The sequence below is a fragment of the Vigna umbellata genome, chromosome 4 (assembly GCF_029865625.1).
Source record: "Vigna umbellata cultivar VRB3 chromosome 4, Vumbellata_1.0, whole genome shotgun sequence".
Classification (NCBI taxonomy): Eukaryota; Viridiplantae; Streptophyta; class Magnoliopsida; order Fabales; family Fabaceae; genus Vigna; species Vigna umbellata.
Genome location: NC_142168.1, coordinates 21,266,470 through 21,286,538, shown reverse-complemented (window position 1 = coordinate 21,286,538; position 20,069 = coordinate 21,266,470). Strand labels below are relative to the sequence as shown.

The 20,069-nt window shown below is 30.9% G+C and overlaps 1 protein-coding gene across 1 annotated transcript in view; it reads left to right on the top strand.

Annotated features, from left to right (window-relative positions):
- Positions 1 to 238: 238 nt before the first annotated feature.
- The window catches only part of LOC148199529 (receptor-like protein EIX2), a 34,815-nt gene continuing 14,984 nt past the window's right edge, over positions 239 to 20,069 (top strand). The window contains exons 1-4 of the mRNA XM_088112691.1: positions 239 to 947; positions 1,020 to 1,861; positions 1,925 to 2,054; positions 2,274 to 3,465. Of these exons, the coding sequence (XP_087968817.1) occupies positions 239 to 947; positions 1,020 to 1,861; positions 1,925 to 2,054; positions 2,274 to 3,465 (2,873 nt within the window). The remainder of the gene's footprint in view (positions 948 to 1,019; positions 1,862 to 1,924; positions 2,055 to 2,273; positions 3,466 to 20,069) is intronic.

Genomic DNA, 20,069 nt, shown 5'->3' with positions numbered 1-20,069 from the left:
TCAATTGATATTGAAATCTTGCATGCATTAAATGCATAATAAAATTATTAATGGACCACAAAAATTAGTTGATATGATGAACAAAAAAATGGAAAACAGGCAAACACGACGATGACTTAGAACAGCAGTATAGGTAATGAAGGAGTTGGTGTGAGTATAAATGTGGGTATTGGGAGTGATAAATTCAGAACACATATCAATCTAATTCTATACTATTCACCCTCTCTATTTCATCATCATGAATAATCTGAAAGTGATGATGTTTATGTTTGTGGTGAGTGTGGTGTTGCAGGTTGCTTTTGGACAACACCATATCAGATGCCTTCCAAAGGAGAGGGAAGCACTCCTTCAATTCAAGGCTGCCATTGTTCATGATTACGGCATGCTCTCGTCTTGGACCATTCCCGACTGTTGCCAATGGAAGGGGATTCGCTGCACCAACCTCACCGCTCATATTATAAGCCTGGACCTTCACGGAGAAATTTATTATAAATATTTTAATCTTGGCCAATATTATGCAGTCTCTGGGCGTTACATCAGCGGAGAGATCCACAAGTCGTTAATGGAGTTGCGCCAGTTACAGTATTTGAACCTCAGTTTCAATGATTTTGGAGACACTAATATTCCAGAGTTTCTTGGCTCTCTTACCAACTTGAGATATCTTGATCTCTCTTCATGTCATTTTAGCGGACAAATTCCAACTCAGATAAGTTCTCTTTCTCATTTGAAATATTTGAATCTTGCTCATAATAATTATCTGAATGGTTCAATACCTCGTGAACTTGGAAATCTCTCTCGGTTGGAGTATCTTGATCTCAGCTACAATTCTTTTGAGGGAAGTGTACCATCTCAGATCGGAAATCTCTCTCGGCTGCGGTATCTTGATCTCAGCTACAATTCTTTTGAGGGAAGTGTGCCATCTCAGATCGGAAATCTCTCTCGGCTGCGGTATCTTGATCTCAGCTACAATTCTTTTGAAGGATACATTCCTTTCCAACTAGGAAACCTTTCAAATTTGAATAAACTCTATCTTGGAGGATATGATAGTGCTCTAAAAATTGTCAATAGTGATCAATGGTTATCTAATCTTAATTCTTTAACCCATCTTTCCTTCATTTCCATATCTAATTTTAACAGTTCTCCTAGCTGCCTTCGAATCATTGCCAAGCTACCAAAACTAAGAGAACTCAGTTTAATTCATTGTGGCCTTTCCGATCATTTCCTCCTTTCATTCAACCCTTCCAACTTCAATTTTTCTACTTCTCTATCTGTCCTTGATCTTTCTAGTAACTCCTTCACACAACCGATGATATTCCCGTGGCTGTCAAACACCACTTCCAACCTTGTTGACCTTGACCTTAGTTGGAACCTCTTGAAGGGTGAGGATTTGAAATCATTAATGAATATATGCACCCTACGTTCATTATACATATCTGAAAACAATATGATCGAAAACCTTTCGTCAATTCTTCATAATTTCTCCAGTGGTTGTGTTAGATACTCACTACAAGAGTTGAGTTTGAAATCGAATCAAATCAGAGGCTCCGTACCTGACTTTTCAGCATTTTCAAATTTAAAAAAGTTGGATCTTTCTGACAATCAATTGAGTGGGAAGATACCTGAAGGCACTGGATTGCCATCTCATTTGGAGCAGTTGTCAATTGGATATAACTCTTTAGAAGGTGGTGTTCCAAAATCATTTGGGAGCACATGTACTTTGGAGTTATTGGATTTGTCTCATAATAAGTTGAGTGAAGATCTCACAGTGATATTTAATCATTTGTCTGGATGTTCTAGATACTCATTGCCAGAACTAAATCTCGGTCAAAATAAAATCAATGGCACATTACCTGATTTCTCAATATTTGCAAAGTTGGAAACGTTGGATCTCAGTATCAATCAAATTAGCGGTACTTTGCCTAACACCCTCAAATTGTTCCCATCATTAAAAAAATTGTACCTTGATAATAACAAGCTAAATGGGACAATTTCTGAAGATCTTCGATTTCCAACACAACTTGAGGAATTATCCTTGAAGTCAAACTCTTTGAAAGGTGTGTTAACTGACTCTCATTTTTTTAATATGACAAAGTTAAGGATATTGATGTTGTCAGATAACTTACTTACTTTAGAAGTTACTCAAAATTGGGCTTCAACTTTTCAATTGGTTACTATTGAATTGAGGTCTTGCAAGCTTGGTTCATTATTTCCCAAATGGCTCGAGACACAAAATGTATTTGACTCCCTTGACATTTCAAATAGTGGAATATCAGGTACGGTTCCAGAATGGTTTTGGACCAAATTTGGATTGTCAAATTGGATAAGTATTGATATTTCATCTAATAATTTACAAGGTACGATTCCAAATTTGCCAATAGAGAATCATTATTATTCTCTTAGTCTTGCATCAAATCAATTTGAAGGTCATGTTCCGCCATTTTTACGAGGCTCAATATCTCTTGATCTATCAAACAATAAATTCACAAATTCTTTTTCACTTTTATGTTCTAATGGTGTAGCTGAATCTTTACACCAATTAGACCTTTCAAATAATAAGTTTTCTGGAAAAATTCCGAACTGTTGGACCCATTTGAAGTCATTGGCTTACTTAAATATGAGTCAAAACAAGTTTTCAGGAGAGATTCCTTCTTCAATGGGATCACTCCTTGAACTTCAAGTTTTGTTATTGAGAAGCAATAACTTAATAGGTGAAATCCCTTCCTCCCTAAGGAACTGCACAAAGTTAGTGATGGTAGATATATCAGAAAATAGATTATCAGGATATATCCCAAATTGGATTGGGAAGGAATTATCAAAGTTGCAATTTTTAAGCTTAAGAAGAAATTATTTGAATGGAAGTTTACCATTGGAAATTTGTTATCTAAAAAGCATTCAACTCTTAGATCTCTCGCTAAACAACCTATCTGGACAAATTCCTAAATGCATAAAAAACTTCTCAGTGGCTCAAATGACTTCTTTGAGAGATTATTATCGAGGTCATCAATATTTGGTCAACATGGTCAACACTAGTGGTATCAAAGTTTACTTTTCATACAATTTGAATACATTATTAATGTGGAAAGGTTCAGAACAAATGTTCACAGACATGGGATTATCACTTTTAAATAGCATTGATCTCTCTAGCAATCAATTATCAGGAGAAATTCCAAAAGAAATTGAGGGTTTATTTGGATTGGTGTCATTGAATCTATCAAGAAACCAATTGACAGGGAATATTCCTTCAAATGTTGGAGAGTTAACATCACTTGAATTTCTTGATTTGTCACGAAACCAACTTGTTGGTTCTATTCCTTCCAGTCTTGCTCAAATTGACCGACTCACTGGGTTAGATTTGTCACATAATAATTTATCTGGAAAAATTCCTACTGGCACACAATTACAGAGTTTCGATGCATCCAAATATGAAGATAATGTTGATCTCTGTGGACCACCATTAAAGGAATTGTGCATTGATGTAGTGGCAAGACAAGGACCAATTATTAAATTTCAAGAGGATGACAATTTGATTTTCAATCGTGAATATTATATAAGTATGACAATTGGATTTGCTATAAGTTTTTGGGGAGTGTTTGGCTCAATCTTAATAGTACAGTCTTGGCGTCATCCATATTTCAAGTTCTTAAATAAGTTATGTCATGACAACAGTGAAAGTTTTCAAAATCTGCTACAAAACATAGCTACAGGTAACATTATTTTAACCTTGTGTTAAAATTTTGATTTTTTTTGTTTTATTATTATTATAATTATTAAGTTTTTTTTTCATTAAATTATTTTTTAATTTAAAATTAGAGACTAATTTAAAATTAATAATATTAAATATGTAAAACTTTGATAGCTAATGACAATGATCAATTTAAAGTCTAATTAACAAATTAATTATAATTTTTTATTTATAAAAAAGACTATTTTACATACTTATAATTTCTAATTGATATCCACATAATTAATTATTTTGACTTCTAAATTTGATTAATGAGTTTCTTGTCATAAATGATTCACATTTCCAAATAATAATAATTACAAAAATATTATGGTTAAATCGATTTTTTATTAGATAAAAAGAAATTTAATGAAATATTAACAATGTAATTGAAAATAAGAATATTACTTAAAGATAATAACTAATGTCTATGGATAGAATAAAATAATAAAAAATCGTTAGCATAAGACATATTTTCAGTCTCTTTATTTTTATCTCTTTCAATTTTGTCTCAAAATTGTTGACATTCTCATAATAAGTTGGTTTTTCTTTTGTATGTTTAAACATTGCAATATTAGTTTCATGGATAATAGATATAATTATTTCTATAAATACATTATTTATAATAAATGGTAAGTTGTAATTAGTAGTAACTTAAATTATTGGAGTTTTCTATTCCTTTGCCTTTTAATATAAGTTTGTTTTGAATTTGTTTTTTTACGTTATCTTTTTATTGTTTCTATTTGAGGCGAAATTAATATAATTTGCTTAATTTTTGCCAGAGAAAATGGAATTTGAAGATTAGAATGATTGTGAGGGTACCATGCTCAAAGGACAAAAAAAAAGAGAGGAAAGAGGTACTCTGGATATCGATAACTGAGGAAGATTTCTAAACATTTATTTTCTTTAAATGTTTCTTTCTTCTCCATTTTTATTTTGTAATGGTTGTTCAGGAAGCCTATTATGATTGTGAAGTTGTTAGTCATACAATAATTTGATGAATCTTCAAAACGTTGGAAATGACATAATTATTGATTTTTGAGTCATGTTCTGTACTAATACATTATGTGTTTTTTTCCTTTCTACTACCTTCCTCTCTTGCATGTGATTAATGAATCTTCTCCAAAAGCTTATATTATATTAATGACATAATATAAGTTTTTGGGGAGTGTTTGGCTCAATCTTAATAAGACATTCTTGGCGTGATGCATATTTCAACTTCTTAAATAATTTTGGAGACGCTCTTTATGACATGACAATAGTGAAAGTTTTCAAGATCCGGTACAAACTAAAGCAGGTAACATTATTTTAAACTTGTGTTTAAATTTTGATTTTTTTTTCTTATTATTATTATGATTATTATTATTATTTTAAATAAATAATTTTCATATTCCTTATAATAGGAATTACTTTCCTGTTATATTAAGATCAATATTGACCATTCTTATGGTAAATTTCAATATTCGTATACTTTTTTCAATATTGAAATAATTCTTGTAAATGGAATCTCAAAAAAAAAAAAGTAACTAAAGATTTTAGATTAAAATATGTTTTTTCTCTCCAGTGTATTCATCCATATTCTTTTTCCTTATCCTTTATTTTTCTTATTATTCTGTATTTCGTGATGGCTTAGTGATTTTTCTAATTCAGCATATCACCATTTAATAGAAAATATATGACATAGAAAACAAAATTTTAGGAGCGTAAAGAACAAAATTTAAATACTATTTTATAAATAATAATTAATTTAAGAAATGAATAATAATTAGTCATTATATTAGCTAATTTAAATACTATTTTATAAACTAAAAAAATTATTATTATTCATAATAATTAGAGTGTAAATTGGTTTTTAATATTATTACATTTTTTGTCACTAAATTAGTTTTTAATTTAAAATTTGAGACTAATTTAAAATCAATAATATTAAATATCTAAAACTTTTAAAACTAATGACAATAACCAATTTAAAGTCTAATTAACTAACTAATTATAATTTTTTTATTTATAAAAAAGACTATTTTACACACCAAAATATTTTAATTAATATTTACATAATTAATATAGTGACTAATTATTTGGATTTCTAAATTTGATTTAATAATTTTCTTGTCATAAATGGTTCACATATCCATATAATAACAATTAGAAAAATATCATGGTTAAATCGATTTTTTATTGGACAAAAAGAAACTTATTGAAAGATTATCAATGTAATTATAAATAAGAATATTTAAACATAATAACTAGTGTCTATGGATACAATAATATAATAAAAAATCGTTAGTATACGATATATTTTTAGTCTCTTTACTTTACTTTTGTAAGAACCTAGAAAATAGAGTATTAGAATTTATAGGTATCTTAAAATAATGAGACCGAACATTTTAATGTTAAAATAATTCAATAATATAAATAAGATTTCATAAACGCGTCTCATTATGTGAAATACTTGTTGTCTCTCTAACTCATTCTTTGAATTTATTTTTCCTTCTCTATAAGCTTTCTGAGACATTTATTTGATGATCATAAAGTGTCTAGGAGATCACAACAGTGAGTTCTCTATTATCTACTAATCAGTTTTTCCTATTGAGTAAGTTAGTTTCTACTCCTTTTTTCTTTAATTTTTATGTTTAACGCACATCAAATAGTTTGAACACTTGTGTCATCTTATCTCTATTTCTAGCTCCTTATCGATCAAACGTCCTAAGGACTTGCTCTAATCATGATTATATGGTTTGTAGGTGTTTTTAGAGTTTCTTGAGCTAAGGTAAGGGTAGTACGTTGTATAGAGCTGTGACAGTTTTCCCAATCAGGTGAGGGAAGCTAGTGATTTTTATAAATTTAATTTACAGGTATGAGTGGTGGTTGATACGATGTTATGTTAATTTGGTTTTAATTGCAATGATTGTTTTAGTGTCATTGGTTCTTTAATGATAGTACTTGGTTATTTGATGTATGATGCCATGGATGATGTTGATTTGTACTTGATTAATCTTGTACGTCTATCGGTTTTGAAGAGCAATGTTAAAAATTTGATGTTGTATTGAGAAGTAAAGAGTAGGCTAAATTGTAGGTTGATTTTGAACCTTAAGAGGAGGTTTTCATAGGTGAGATTTTGAAGTAAGGGTCGAATGGGAAGAATTGAGTTTTTGGGTTTGTTCTAGGGTCATTTAAAGCTTGTTCTAGCTTTAAATTAGTAGAAATCTGATGTCGAATTGGTTGGTGGTTAATAGGGTGTGATTTTGTATGGTTTTTGGCTCATTTTAGGGGTTTTGACTAGTGAGATTTTAAAGTACAGGGTTTGTGATGAAAGTGAGGGTTTAGGATCTGGTTTTGGGTCAATTGTGACTTTTCTAGAGTATGAACTAACAAATTATGATGATAGATGAGTGGGATTGATTTATGGACTATAGAGTGGTGTTTTAGTTGGAGTGAGTTTGAAAATTCATGGTAAAATGAGTTTAATAAGGTTTAAGTTGGATAATTCACATTTGGATAGGTCAATTGAGGTTTAAAAAATCATATGGAAGTTGTAGATGTTTGTAGAAGTGTATTAGTTAGGATATGTGAGGTTTAAGGAGTGCAGTTTAAGGAGTGCAGGTTATGCATAATTCTGCAAACTCGCTAAGCGAGTCTAGGCTCGCTGAGCGAGCAACTCTCTCTATTTTTGCATTCATAGAGCGAGCCATATGATTGGGCGAGTTGGTTTGGGTGAAAAATACGAGTATAGTAGTGGTTGAGTGAGAGTTCTCATTGAGCAACGAGAACCCTCTGTTTTGCTATTCGTAGAGCGAGTGATGGCTCGTTGAGCAAGGGGGAATTGGTCTTAATGCGTGATGCATACAATGAGCAACTTGTTTAGAAGTGGATTGGAAGTTTTATTTCTTTTAATTTCTTGTAATTATGAACTATAGTATGGACTTAAGTTTGTTTAAAAGTAATTATGGAATTGTATGATGTTTTATACTTGATGTTGAGTATGCAATTGAGGAGTGATTGGACAAGAATTGTAGGGTGAAATGGTTGGTAGTGGTTTCAAGTAAAGTGATGTATTGATGTAGGGACTCAGTTTTGGAATTTATCCTAACACTCTAATATTAATCGCTCCATCTTAGATAGAGAAGGGGATTATGTGATGAGGAGTAGCAGAAGGTCCTAGTTTATGGTCTGGTATTCTTTGTCCATAGGTGGTAAACACATTAGCCTTGTGTGGTAGCTTGGGGGAGGGGGCAGTTGTTCCACTACTACAAGTGCAAAAACTTATCATAGTTTAACATCAATACATATATCCGGATGGTTGAGTTTAGGTTCATGGTATGTTTAGGATATTTGTTTAACTATTGTATGAAATGTGATGTGTGATAAATCCTGTATGTTTGTGTTTTTTTTTCTATAAATACATTTTTATAGTAAATGGTAAGTTGTAATTCAAATAAAGATCTCCTATATGAATTGGATGATTTCTAGTCTTAAAACAGAGGAAAGAGGTATTCTGAGATGAAAAGCCAGTTGGATATGAAGATAGAAAGGTTTCTACACATTTATTTTCTGGGACTTTCTTCGTGTACTTCGAAGTTTTTTTTCATATACTTTCAAACTTTTTTAAATATTTAAACTGTCCTTTTTTACAAAGGCAATTTATTTTTCTCTTCTATATTTACCTTCACCCATTCACTTTTATTTACTCATCTTTTCTCCTAAATTCTAGTGTCGCATCACCTACTTCCTTTTCCTCTTCATCACTTCTTTCACTTACATCACTGCATAGCACATCTTCATACACTCCCACAATCAACCTTCAAGCATTTCGTGCCACCAAACTATATAAGGTACCTTCATTTCCTAAACTATTATCTAAATTTGTAAATGTTTCATTGAGAACCAATGAACTCCTTAACCAAGTTTTAAAATCTCATATTATCTCTAAATTCGATAATAATTAGACTAAATTTCAAAGTTTATATATATAATTTTTATTTTAATATTTTTTTTTAAATTTTGTTTTAATTTATTTTTAATGGCTTATGGTTTTATTAATTTATTTTAATTTTATGGATTTTGTCATTTCTTTGTTAGAGTTTATACTTTAGGGTTTAGGGTTTGTTTATTTGTTATGGTTTTAGGATTTATATGGGTTGTTGTTTTTTTAATTTATTCTCTTTAAATTTAGTTATTTGTTATGTGTATTGGTTTTAATTTTTTTTCTTAATTTGTTTGTTATCAAAATGGCAATAACTCGAGGTGTCTCTACATACTCTGGTAAGAGTTCTATACAAGGTGAAAACAAAAGGAGATCTACATCATTTGCTCGTCAAAGGGGTATTCTTGGAGAAGCGACGCCATTTCTCATTCTTATCTTGATAAGCAGTAAGAGGATGTTAATGAAGATCAGTATAATGTTGTTGAGTAACACATATATATTGTTTAAGAAGAACATGAAGTAGGTAGATTTCTTGGAGGTCCACATGATACATCATTGTTGACAAGTTATGTTGTTTATGTTGCATTTTCGGTTTGTGGTAGGGTCAAGTTAATAAAGTAGTTGAATTTTTTTCCTTTTGATGATTGTTTAGTTATTTCAATTTTATATGCAATTGTTTTATTTATGACCGAGGAGAGATAAAAGTTGGTCTTCCACGGAAAAAAAAGTAAATAAATATGAAGCATGTCATTTGGCTGTTCAAATTTTTGTCATGATTTTTAGTTTGATGCCTCTATGCAATATTTATTATGATTATACCAATAAGAGGTTGAGATTGGAGTTCATTGAGAGATGGAATAGAGAGACAAACATTTTTCATGTCCTTGTTAGTGAGATGACTATCACATTAGATGACATGTCCACATTGCTACATTTGTCTATAGTAAGACCATTTTGTCTGAATGAAGTCTTAGACTTTGAAGTGGCTTTGGAAACTCTCATGGACCTATTGGGCATGGACTACACAAGGGATACATATGAGTTGAGGTAATATCATGGTCCCCAAGTAAGACTAGGCTGATTGAGAGACCTATATAAGGACTATTATGACAACTAACAATGGCAATGTGATGCATTGGCCTGCTTGTTTCATCTTGTGGATGCACTATTTTTATATTGTCTGAATGAAGTCTTAGACTTTGAAGTGGCTTTGGAAACTCTCATGGACCTATTGGGCATGGACTACACAAGGGATACATATGAGTTGAGGTAATATCATGGTCCCCAAGTAAGACTAGGCTGATTGAGAGACCTATATAAGGACTATTATGACAACTAACAATGGCAATGTGATGCATTGGCCTGCTTGTTTCATCTTGTGGATGCACTATTTTTATAGATAAGAACTCCACTTTCATCCGTATATCATACTTGATGTTCTTCAAAGACCTACTATCATGTGGTAGATATGTCTAGGGAGTTGCTAAATTGGCTCATTTGTACTATACAAGCAGTTTGGTGCCAAATTTGTAGAGACAAAGCATTTTAGAGGTGTGTGTGTTTATATATATATATATATATATATATATATGTATGTATATATATATACATACATATATATATATATATATATATATATATATATATATATATATTAATCTTTGATTCCTTTATTGTTTCATTATTGAAAAACATTTTTACTTTTTTTTTAGTTAGATATATGAGCACTTTCCTACGACGGGAAGAAGCATATGTTGCCTAGTTATGATGAAGATACACCTTAGGCCGCACGTTAGGTGATGAGGAGGAATATTTTCAGTCTACGTGACGCCATGGCACAATCGGATGCCTTGATATATGATGGGATGATCTAGGCCTCATATGAAGCACATCAAATTAATCATTTACATCTGTCAATCAGCATGTTCTCTAGTTGGATCAGAGTGGATCTGATTATACACTAACATCTGCCTGAACACATATTAAGGCAATTTGGATATGAGCAATTGAACTCATGGTTACTAAACATTATTCTAGAGGCTGACATAGGAACTCTTATAATCGTTGGTTGCACTTTCTCAAGCACGTGTTGATGAATGTCATAGTGGTGTCCTCTCTATCTTCATGCATTGAGGGATAACTCAAGTGGTTAAGAAGGATATCAAATCCTTATGTTATTCATGTTGTCGAGTCTCATACCTCGAATTTGTTGACATCTCCAAAATGACATTCTAGTTATAAGAGATTGAAGTCATAATCTAGTTTTTGGTATGTAACCATACAATGTTATGTCTTTATGCTATCAAAGAATTTTAATTAATTTGTTCTTACCGTCATTGCAAGGCTCTATAAAATAATGTTATAAACGATGATTGATTGTCGCAATATCAATAAAGGCACTGTAGATTGGGACTTGACCGATGAGGCATTACAAATAGATCCAATGTCTAAAGAACATGCACCCAACAATAGAGGAGGTCACAATGTATTTGGTTTTTTTGAACTTGGAAGTGATATTTGTAATTAAACAACTTCATTTTTATATAATTAAACAACTTTGTATTTTCATTTGTATAATTTATTTACATGACACAAATATCAGTCCTGATGCAAGTCTACATAACTACTATTAACGTTCATCAACTCTATAAATATTTGCATCCTACTGACATAAAAAGATGATCAAGCATTGTAGGTGAACCTATAAAGATAAAACTAGTAGATTTAACTTATTTTATAATGGTAGAAAATAATAATCACTTTATCTACTCAAAATGGGATTCATGAACTTATGTAATATACATATTAGTCGATGTTGTCTTACATCAGAAGGTGGTGTAGTACATAATAGGAAGATTATAATATTTTGACGATTATATCGATTAGTAACCACATAGCCAATGTCTACTACAGTCATTCACTTGTCCATATTAACTTGTAATTAATGAAAAAAGTTATTATGAAAGAAAAAGGTAAGACATGGTAAGTAAAGTGTAAAGTATGGCAACACATACCCCTGATTATGATTCAACTAGAAAAGACTTCCTTAGTTGTTCTAGTCGATCATAGCTTCCAACTAATCTTGTGTATTCATCGTGTCACTAACTAAGTTTTTAAACAAATCATATTGAATAAGGGACCATGACTTCTCACTTATCCCTAACAAAGGAAAGATGCATATATACCCACAATGACCATCAACAACGACATCAACAACAACGACAATCTACGAGTGACAAATCAGATATAACTGATCTAACATGGGTATTCTCCTTTGTTGTAAATGATTTAGCCTTAGATTACATTTCTTTTTTTGGTGAAGAACTCTCATGAGTGCAAGGCGTCTACATGCTCAAAATATAAGAGTTTACAATTTCTAAACCTTTGAGATCGATGAACTTTTGTCTTTTGTTCAACCTTCAATTTAAATGTATGCTTTGAAAGTACCATTGATTCATAGCAGGACAAACAATTTCAAGTAACTTCTATTTGTTGTCATTTTTCCTTTAATGTCAACTTCTATTTGTTGTCATTTTTCCTTTAATGTCAACTTCTTTGAAACAATTGAGCACCAAATCATATTCCTTTTGAATGCATGTGATTCATTTGATGAAATATTTGAAAAGTTCAATCTAGTCCACATGATATGAATTGTAGATAGAGGAATCACCCCAAGGTCATATCATGTTAATTCACAAGAACTTGGTAGACCATATGTTTGTCTCAAAATGCAACCATAACTTTCACTATCAAATCCTATATGCTAAACTCAATCGAACTCTTAGTAATGAGTCTCAAAGCATATTTTGATACACATCCAATTAATCTTTTACGTATGATTGGTTTAAAAGCATCACTTATAAGAATTAGACTTTTATCAAAGGATGTCTTTATTTCATTATGTTGCAGAATCATGACGTCATGAATTGTATCCCAACACAAACAAAGATCTCCCATATTGCTTTCCAATACCTTTTTTAGGCTCTAGTGAACAAACTCAACCCTAACATAAATCCCACAAACAAAATAATAAAATATCTAATGAAAACAACTAAATAAAATAAGATTAAAGCATACTTGTTTGATGTTGAATTTCCTAAATGCAGTACTCGACTTGTCCACTTTACAAAATATTTCTTATACAAAATTATCCAAGAGTCAATGAAATATTTAATGAATAAAGGCCATGAAATACAAGCATGATAAAGGCGATCAATACAATCAATCAACATTGACTCATGTTCACAATCCATGACATTTTCTCATGCTTCCATGACCACATTTTATGTCTCAACAGAATTGACTAACATTTTGCACTTGGCTTGTACATTTTTCTGAATGTAGAAATGACATAGGAGATGATAAAATTCAAGGAATACACTATTAATGGCATTCATCAAAGTTAGATCTCTATCGCTAATGATAACATGTGGATTGTCCTAAAAAATAAAACATAATTGTTTTAGCCTTTTTGGAGCTCAAGTGAAATTATTTTTCGGTTTACTTAATAAGAATATCAATCTTGTTGATATGACCCAAACTATCTCAAGCAATGGCAACCAATATTTTTGTTGATTTTGTATCTATAATTGATAAGTTTGATATTTACCTTATATTCACACTTAATTTAATCTCTTTTTCATGTGTTTGTGTAATTTGTCTCACGAAAAGATGTAAAAATTGTGTTTTATTGTTCATAGATTAGTTTAATTGTTTTTGTGTGTTTATTTTGCAGATGAATAAAGATTGGAGAAGATAAAAAAAACTCCATAAAAATTTCACTGTGCATTATTCATCCGTTGACCGGAACTATTCATATGTTAACCAGGTACTGTTCACACCTTGACTTTACTGTTCACGTATTGACTTTTTCGCTTGAGCGAGAACTCGCTCCAACGAGTCCCAAAAGTCGCTCGAGCGAGTTGACTCATTGCAGAGCTCATTTAATAGCTCTCAAACGCAAACAAAAGGTAGTTTTGGAAGGGGAAACGCTCCCAAAACTCAAGGACGAAGGTGTGGAGGCACGATTTCAATACAGGAGCTCATGGAGGCCACTTGAAGCTTGTGGGAACATCTCTTTTCTCCTCCTTGGGTATCCTTCTTCTTTCATCCACCATGTTTGTAAGCTTAACGTTCTCCATGAAAGTGGAGAACTGGATTCATATTGTTAGGGATTGTTGTAGCCTATGAATTCTTGTGTAATGGATGATTGATTTGAATATATATATATATATATATATATATATATATATATCTATGTGTGTGTGTGTGTGTGTATGTGTGTGTGTCTTTGCTATCAATTGCTAGTATTCTTGTTTCCAATCTTAAAGCTTGCATGTAATAGAAATATTTTATGGCTTGATCTGTTATTCATGGGTATGGAAACATACTTTGCATGATCTAGAACTAAAGCAGGAGTCCTTGTTAGATTGTCCAAGAAATTAGGGTTTAATAGGAAAAAGCTCTTTTACCTAAGAAATTGGGGATTGAGTAAATTTGTGGGTTGACTTTAGATAATTGATGGAAAGGAGATGAAATTGTGTAAGCACAAGAGTGAAATAGGTGAAAAATAACCTTAACAATGTCATTTCATATAAATTCTAGTCTATGTCATATCTATATGCCTTAAATACCAAAGTTCAACCATGTAATTATGTGTAATTTTATCTTTCTACACTTGTTTGTAAATTGATGTTATGTTCTTGAGTCTAGATGATTTGTTAATCGCACAATTCTTTAGTATTACGAGTCTCTTGGGAAAACGATACTTGGTCTTACCATTTTATATTACTTGAAATGATTCGGTACACTTGCCGATTGTATTGTATCATCCCAACAGTAATCCATGAGGAAAATAATATTACATGCATTCAACAATTTTATTGCATTAAGATGTCATTAAAAGAGGTCACTACCACCTCAAACTCATCAAAAGATATACTCTAATAGATGTATTTATCACGTTCTAACATCACTATTTGTCACTGTAATTCAGTTCCTGAACCTCTTAATGATCATCTGTAATGTATCTTACACTATATACTTGCTTGAATGTTGTCACATTACACTCATTATTTTCTTTAAGGGTATGAAAATTGGATTACGGATCCGAGAGCCAGTTACGCTTAGGGAAGGTATTAACACCCTACAATGTCTGTCAAATGGCAGTACCTTTAATCAAATGCGCAAAGTTGATGTGGTTTTCAAAATGATTATTTTTCCGGAAAAAAAATACAATATAATTGAGATTTTATGATTTTTTTAGTATTTTTGAATTACGTAAAAAAAAGTGTCATGACATAAACAATAAGCTAGATACGAAACAAGTGAAAGATAAAATTATTTTTGTGATTTTTGAAGAGTTTTGTATTTTTTATGATCTTTGACTTGATTATGAAAATTTAAGATGACAAAAGACAATCACACAAATATTTTACACTTATTTGCAAGATAATTATATTTTCATTTTTTATTTAATTATCAAGTAAATCCGAGACTTGACATGATAATCAACATTTTTAATTATTATAAAAAAAATTCAATTATCAAGCAAATCCGAGACTTTACATGACACTCAAAATAATTATAAATTATGTAATTATCAAGCAAGTCCGAGATTTGACATGATAATCAAAATTATTATTATGAAACAAATTCAATTATCAAGCAAATCCAATATTTGATATGACAATCGAAATTATTGTGATTTTTTATTAAAAAGAATAAAATGGGCTATAAGTGAAAATGTAGAATAAAATACAGTAAAACAATTAAGATAATTCAATATTAAGAAAAATAAAGGTGGGGGAATAAAAACCTGGATGGAGAAAACAAAAATAGTCCAAGTGAGATGTAGGTGAAAAATATAAGCTTTAATATATGAAGATGGTGATATGGAGGGGAAGAGATGTGTTGAAGTGTTTGATGATTGTGGAGTATGAAGAAGGAAAATAGGAATGAGGATAATATGGTAAGAGTGATGAAAGTAAGGTGAGAATAGAAGATAATAATGGTGTGAAGGAAAATGGATATGTTGTTAAAGAATGATGGAGTGGGAGAAAAACTATGTATGTGAAGATATGATGTGTGTAAAAATGGAGTGAAGAGTATAATTTTATTTATATAGTTATGGATAGAGAAAGTAGATGAATAAAAATAATATAATAAGTGGGTGGAAAAATTAGATGAAATAAAATATAATAAAAAAAAGTAAATAGTAAAGGTTAGTGTGGAAAATAAGTGAAAGAAATAATATAAAAAAGTGAATGGAGAAATTAGGTGAAATAAAATATAATAAAAGAAGTGAATAGAAAAAGTTAGTGTGAAAAATAAGTGAAAGAATTAATATAAAAACTGAGTAAAGAAATTAGATGAAGAAAGTGGATGAAGGAAATAATAAAAAATGTTAATGGAGAAATTAGGTGGAGAAAGTTGGTGAAGAAAAATAATATAAAATGTGAGTGAAAATAGTAGAGTAAGAACATAGATGAGGGAAAAAATAAAAAAAATGTTGGTGGAGAAGATGGTGGATAAAATATGATTTAGAAAAGTGAATGAAATAAAAAAAGTTAGTATGAGAAATTAATATAAAAGTGGGATGAAAAAGTAGATGAAAAAAGTAGATGAAGGAAATAATAAAAAAGATTGGTGGAGAATGTGATGGATAAAATATAATTTAAAAAGTTAAATGGAATAAATAAAAGTTAGTAAGAAAAATTAATATAAAATTGGAGTAAAAAGAGTAGATGGCATGGAAGGTGATATGGAAAATGAGGTGTGAGAAGAAAAATAGGATGGCGAGAAAGTAAAAAACTTTTAGATTATTTTGGATCATTGGATTAAAGGTTAGAAATGGAATTTGGTGATACAAACAGTAAAATAAATAGTATTTTTATTTTTACTTTTATTTTTATCTATTTATTTTTGTGATGTATTTTATTTATCCATACAAAATTGGATCTTGACAAAGTTCGAAGAAATTATTTAAACAAAACTAGTAAGACAATTTAAAAAAAAAAATAAAAGTAAAAATAAAAATTAAAAATTAAAAATATAAGAAAGAAAAAAAAATCAATACTGGGCTTCGAAATCCAGAAGAAATAAACATTAAATTTTGAAATAAAAAGAATCTTCACTGAATTTTAAAATTCAGTAAGTTTTCAAAATAGATTTCGATATCCGATGAATTTCCTAAATCAAACTTCAAAATCTAATTAATATAAAATATAATAAAAATAAATATAAACTTTTTAAATGAAATAAATATAAAATTTCAAACCAAACTAAAAAAACGCAGATAAAATAAAAGCAAAATGAAGTAAGACTCTTAAACGAAGAAAAAAACCGAAAAAGACGATAGACAAGAAAAAATGCGTTCAAAAATGACTTGGGGATGAATGGTGGTTTAGTAAACATAGACACCACAATAAATATATTTGATATGAAATAATTACTATTTATCTAATTTATTTTTTATTTTATATATGTATATTTACAGAAGTTAAATTTATCTTCACGGTAAAACTTGAAGGTAAAAGAAAGTCCTTATTTTTTCTTAAATTGATAAGCAATAAAAGTCCATTTTTATTTTGTAATGGTTGTTGAACTCCTTTGAGCTTTGTGATTGTGATGTTCATGTTTTTGTCTAAATACTTTGTGGGTGTTGCTTCCTCCACCACCACACCTCTCTTCCTCCACCTCCCCAATTTTCTTTAATTCCAATTATATTCTCAGGTTAAAATTTTTTACTTTTATTTACTTTTACTATTTTAATATTTTAATTTATTTAAAACCTCTGATTTACTCCTGCACCTCTTCCATTTCCGTTTACCAATCTCTCTTCCATCAAACCTCTTCTCCTTCCATTTCCGTTTACCATTCTCTCTTCCGTCAAGCTTTCACTTCTCCTCCTCCCTTTCTTTCTTCTTCATTTTCAGGAGGCCCTTTCTTTCTTTTTCACTTTCCGGAGGACCGTTTGTGGAGTAGCCGTTGGGCGGAGGAGGCCGTTCATCTGGGTGGACGAGCGGATCTGCGGCGTCCAGGTTTGTTTTCCGTTAACGTTGGTGCTTTCTGCTTTGTCGCGCTGAACAGTGTCCACGAAAGGCCAAAACAGATGTGGGACATCCGTTTGCCTTCGACGGATGTCCGACTTCTGTCGACTCCCTCTCTTCCCACATCCTTTTTGAGATCTGTTTGGTGCCGTCGGAGAGCCGTTGGTAGTGCGTTGGTGTGGGTGTTCCTGTTGCGGTGGTGTGGAGGTGGTGGTAGGCGGTGGTTCGTGAGCGGTGCATTAGTGGGTGGAGAAAGCTGCTGGAGGTTAGTTTTCTTATTCTGGTATTTTGCTGTTCCGTTTCTGTGGAGGGGATGACCGGAGCGCCAGAACGGATGTCGCACATCCGTTTGGCACTGAAACAGATGTCGACGGATCATCACCTCCGTTGAAGGATTGACATCCGCACCTGAGACGAAGCTCCTCCTGCTGCTCCGATAACCACCACCACCTTAAACGTTCCAGCACAACCCACCACCGCGGTTCCTTGCCAGCCAACATTCTAGCACAGCCCACCACCACACCGACTCACACCACGCACACTTACCCCACCACCACAATCTAGCTCGGAAGGAGAAGAAGAAAAGCATGAATGATTTCTGTGTGCACAGTTTACTGGTCTGTGGGGGTGCATTTGTTATAAAGGAGAGAAGAATACTAATTAATGAAAGTAGATTAATGTTGTTGGTAAAAATTTACTGCGGGGCAATTTGGTCATGGGGAGGTGCAGGGAGTATTGAGTGGAGGTGGAGGGAGCATCTCTCATACTTTGTTCATAGCTTAAGCCTTTCATATGTGAAATTGGGGTGTTGCTCTTTCCACCACCCCAAGTGTTCCTGCACCTTCTCATTAATTTCTTTTATTCCAAAAATACTCGACATCTCCCCACTATTTTATTTTATTCCAAAATTACCCTACATCTCCCCACTATATTCAATAACCTTTTTCTTTCTCTCTCCACATTAATGGAGCATTCACATGGTTCAGATTTGTTCAGATTTAAACTTGTGATATATTGCAAAATTTTATTTACACTTTCCCTTAAATAAGCTTGATTCAATCTTATTTTCACTGTTCAATATATATTTTTTTTCTTCAAATCACTTAATAAATGGTAAAATTTTGTTCTAAATTTCTAGAAATATGTTTATATATATGTATATTTTTTTACATTTAATATCTATAATTTTTAACATTATATTATATTTTAACTTACCGACATGTTTGACTCAAATAACTTGAATAAAGTATTTAATTTATTAGATAAATAATATAAAAATATTATTAAATACTTAAAATATAAAAGAAAAATTATTTGTTAAAGATTTGGTATTTATTTAGTTCTTTCGTCATTATAAAGTTAGTATATAATAATAATAATATATTATTTACTATTAATATTATTATGTTTATTATTTTGTATTTGCATCTAACCTTTAAGTTTATAAAATGGAAGTGGTAGAAGCACTAATATTGAAGTTTTCTCTCAATTTTATATTTTGCAATATATGACAAGTTTAAATCTAAGTTATATGAATGTTCCATTAATGTAGAGAGAGAAAGAGAAAGATAATGCTCCATTGCAGAGAAAGAAAGAAAAATATTGTTGAGGATAGTGGGGAGGTGTAGGGTATTTTTGAAATAAAAGAAAATAGTGGGAATGTGTAGAGTATTTTTGGAATAAAAGAAAATAATGGGGAGGTGCAGAAGTACTTGGGATGATGGAGGGAGCAACACCCGTGAAATTGTTAGTCATAAAATAATTTGATGAATCTTTAAAACGTTGGAATGACATGTTTGGTAGTTACTTATTGATTTTTTAGTCATGTTCTTTGATTATGTAAAACTAATAAATTATGTGTTTTTCTTCCCTTCTACCTTCATTTCTTTCATGTGATTAAGAGAGTTCATGTGTTAATTAATTTTACGTTAATTACTTTAGTAAAATTTTACCCTAAACTTAAGCAGCGTAAGATGGTATGAATTACATGAAATTGAAATTTGATTTTAAGTTGAAGAATTTATAGAAGCACTCATGAATTTCTTTTGTCATTTGCCAAATAATCTATTAATTATTAATTTTCTTGATAATTCATTTTAATATTAGAAAGTTAAATACAATTTTTAATTTCATAAAGTCATTTTACAATTTAAGTAGCATTTGATTTAGGTGTCAAATTTACTCTTTTTAAATAATATTTTATACATTATTTATCTATTTCGTTCCAACTTGTCTCAATTGATTCTACATAGCCGTGGCAGACTGAAAGTCCTAATTTATCTTACCAGATAACAGGTTGGTGGAATAGCATTTCAGATTTTGTCTCACAATACGATCCTATTACAAAAATAAATATATGTCTAAATTGAAAAAT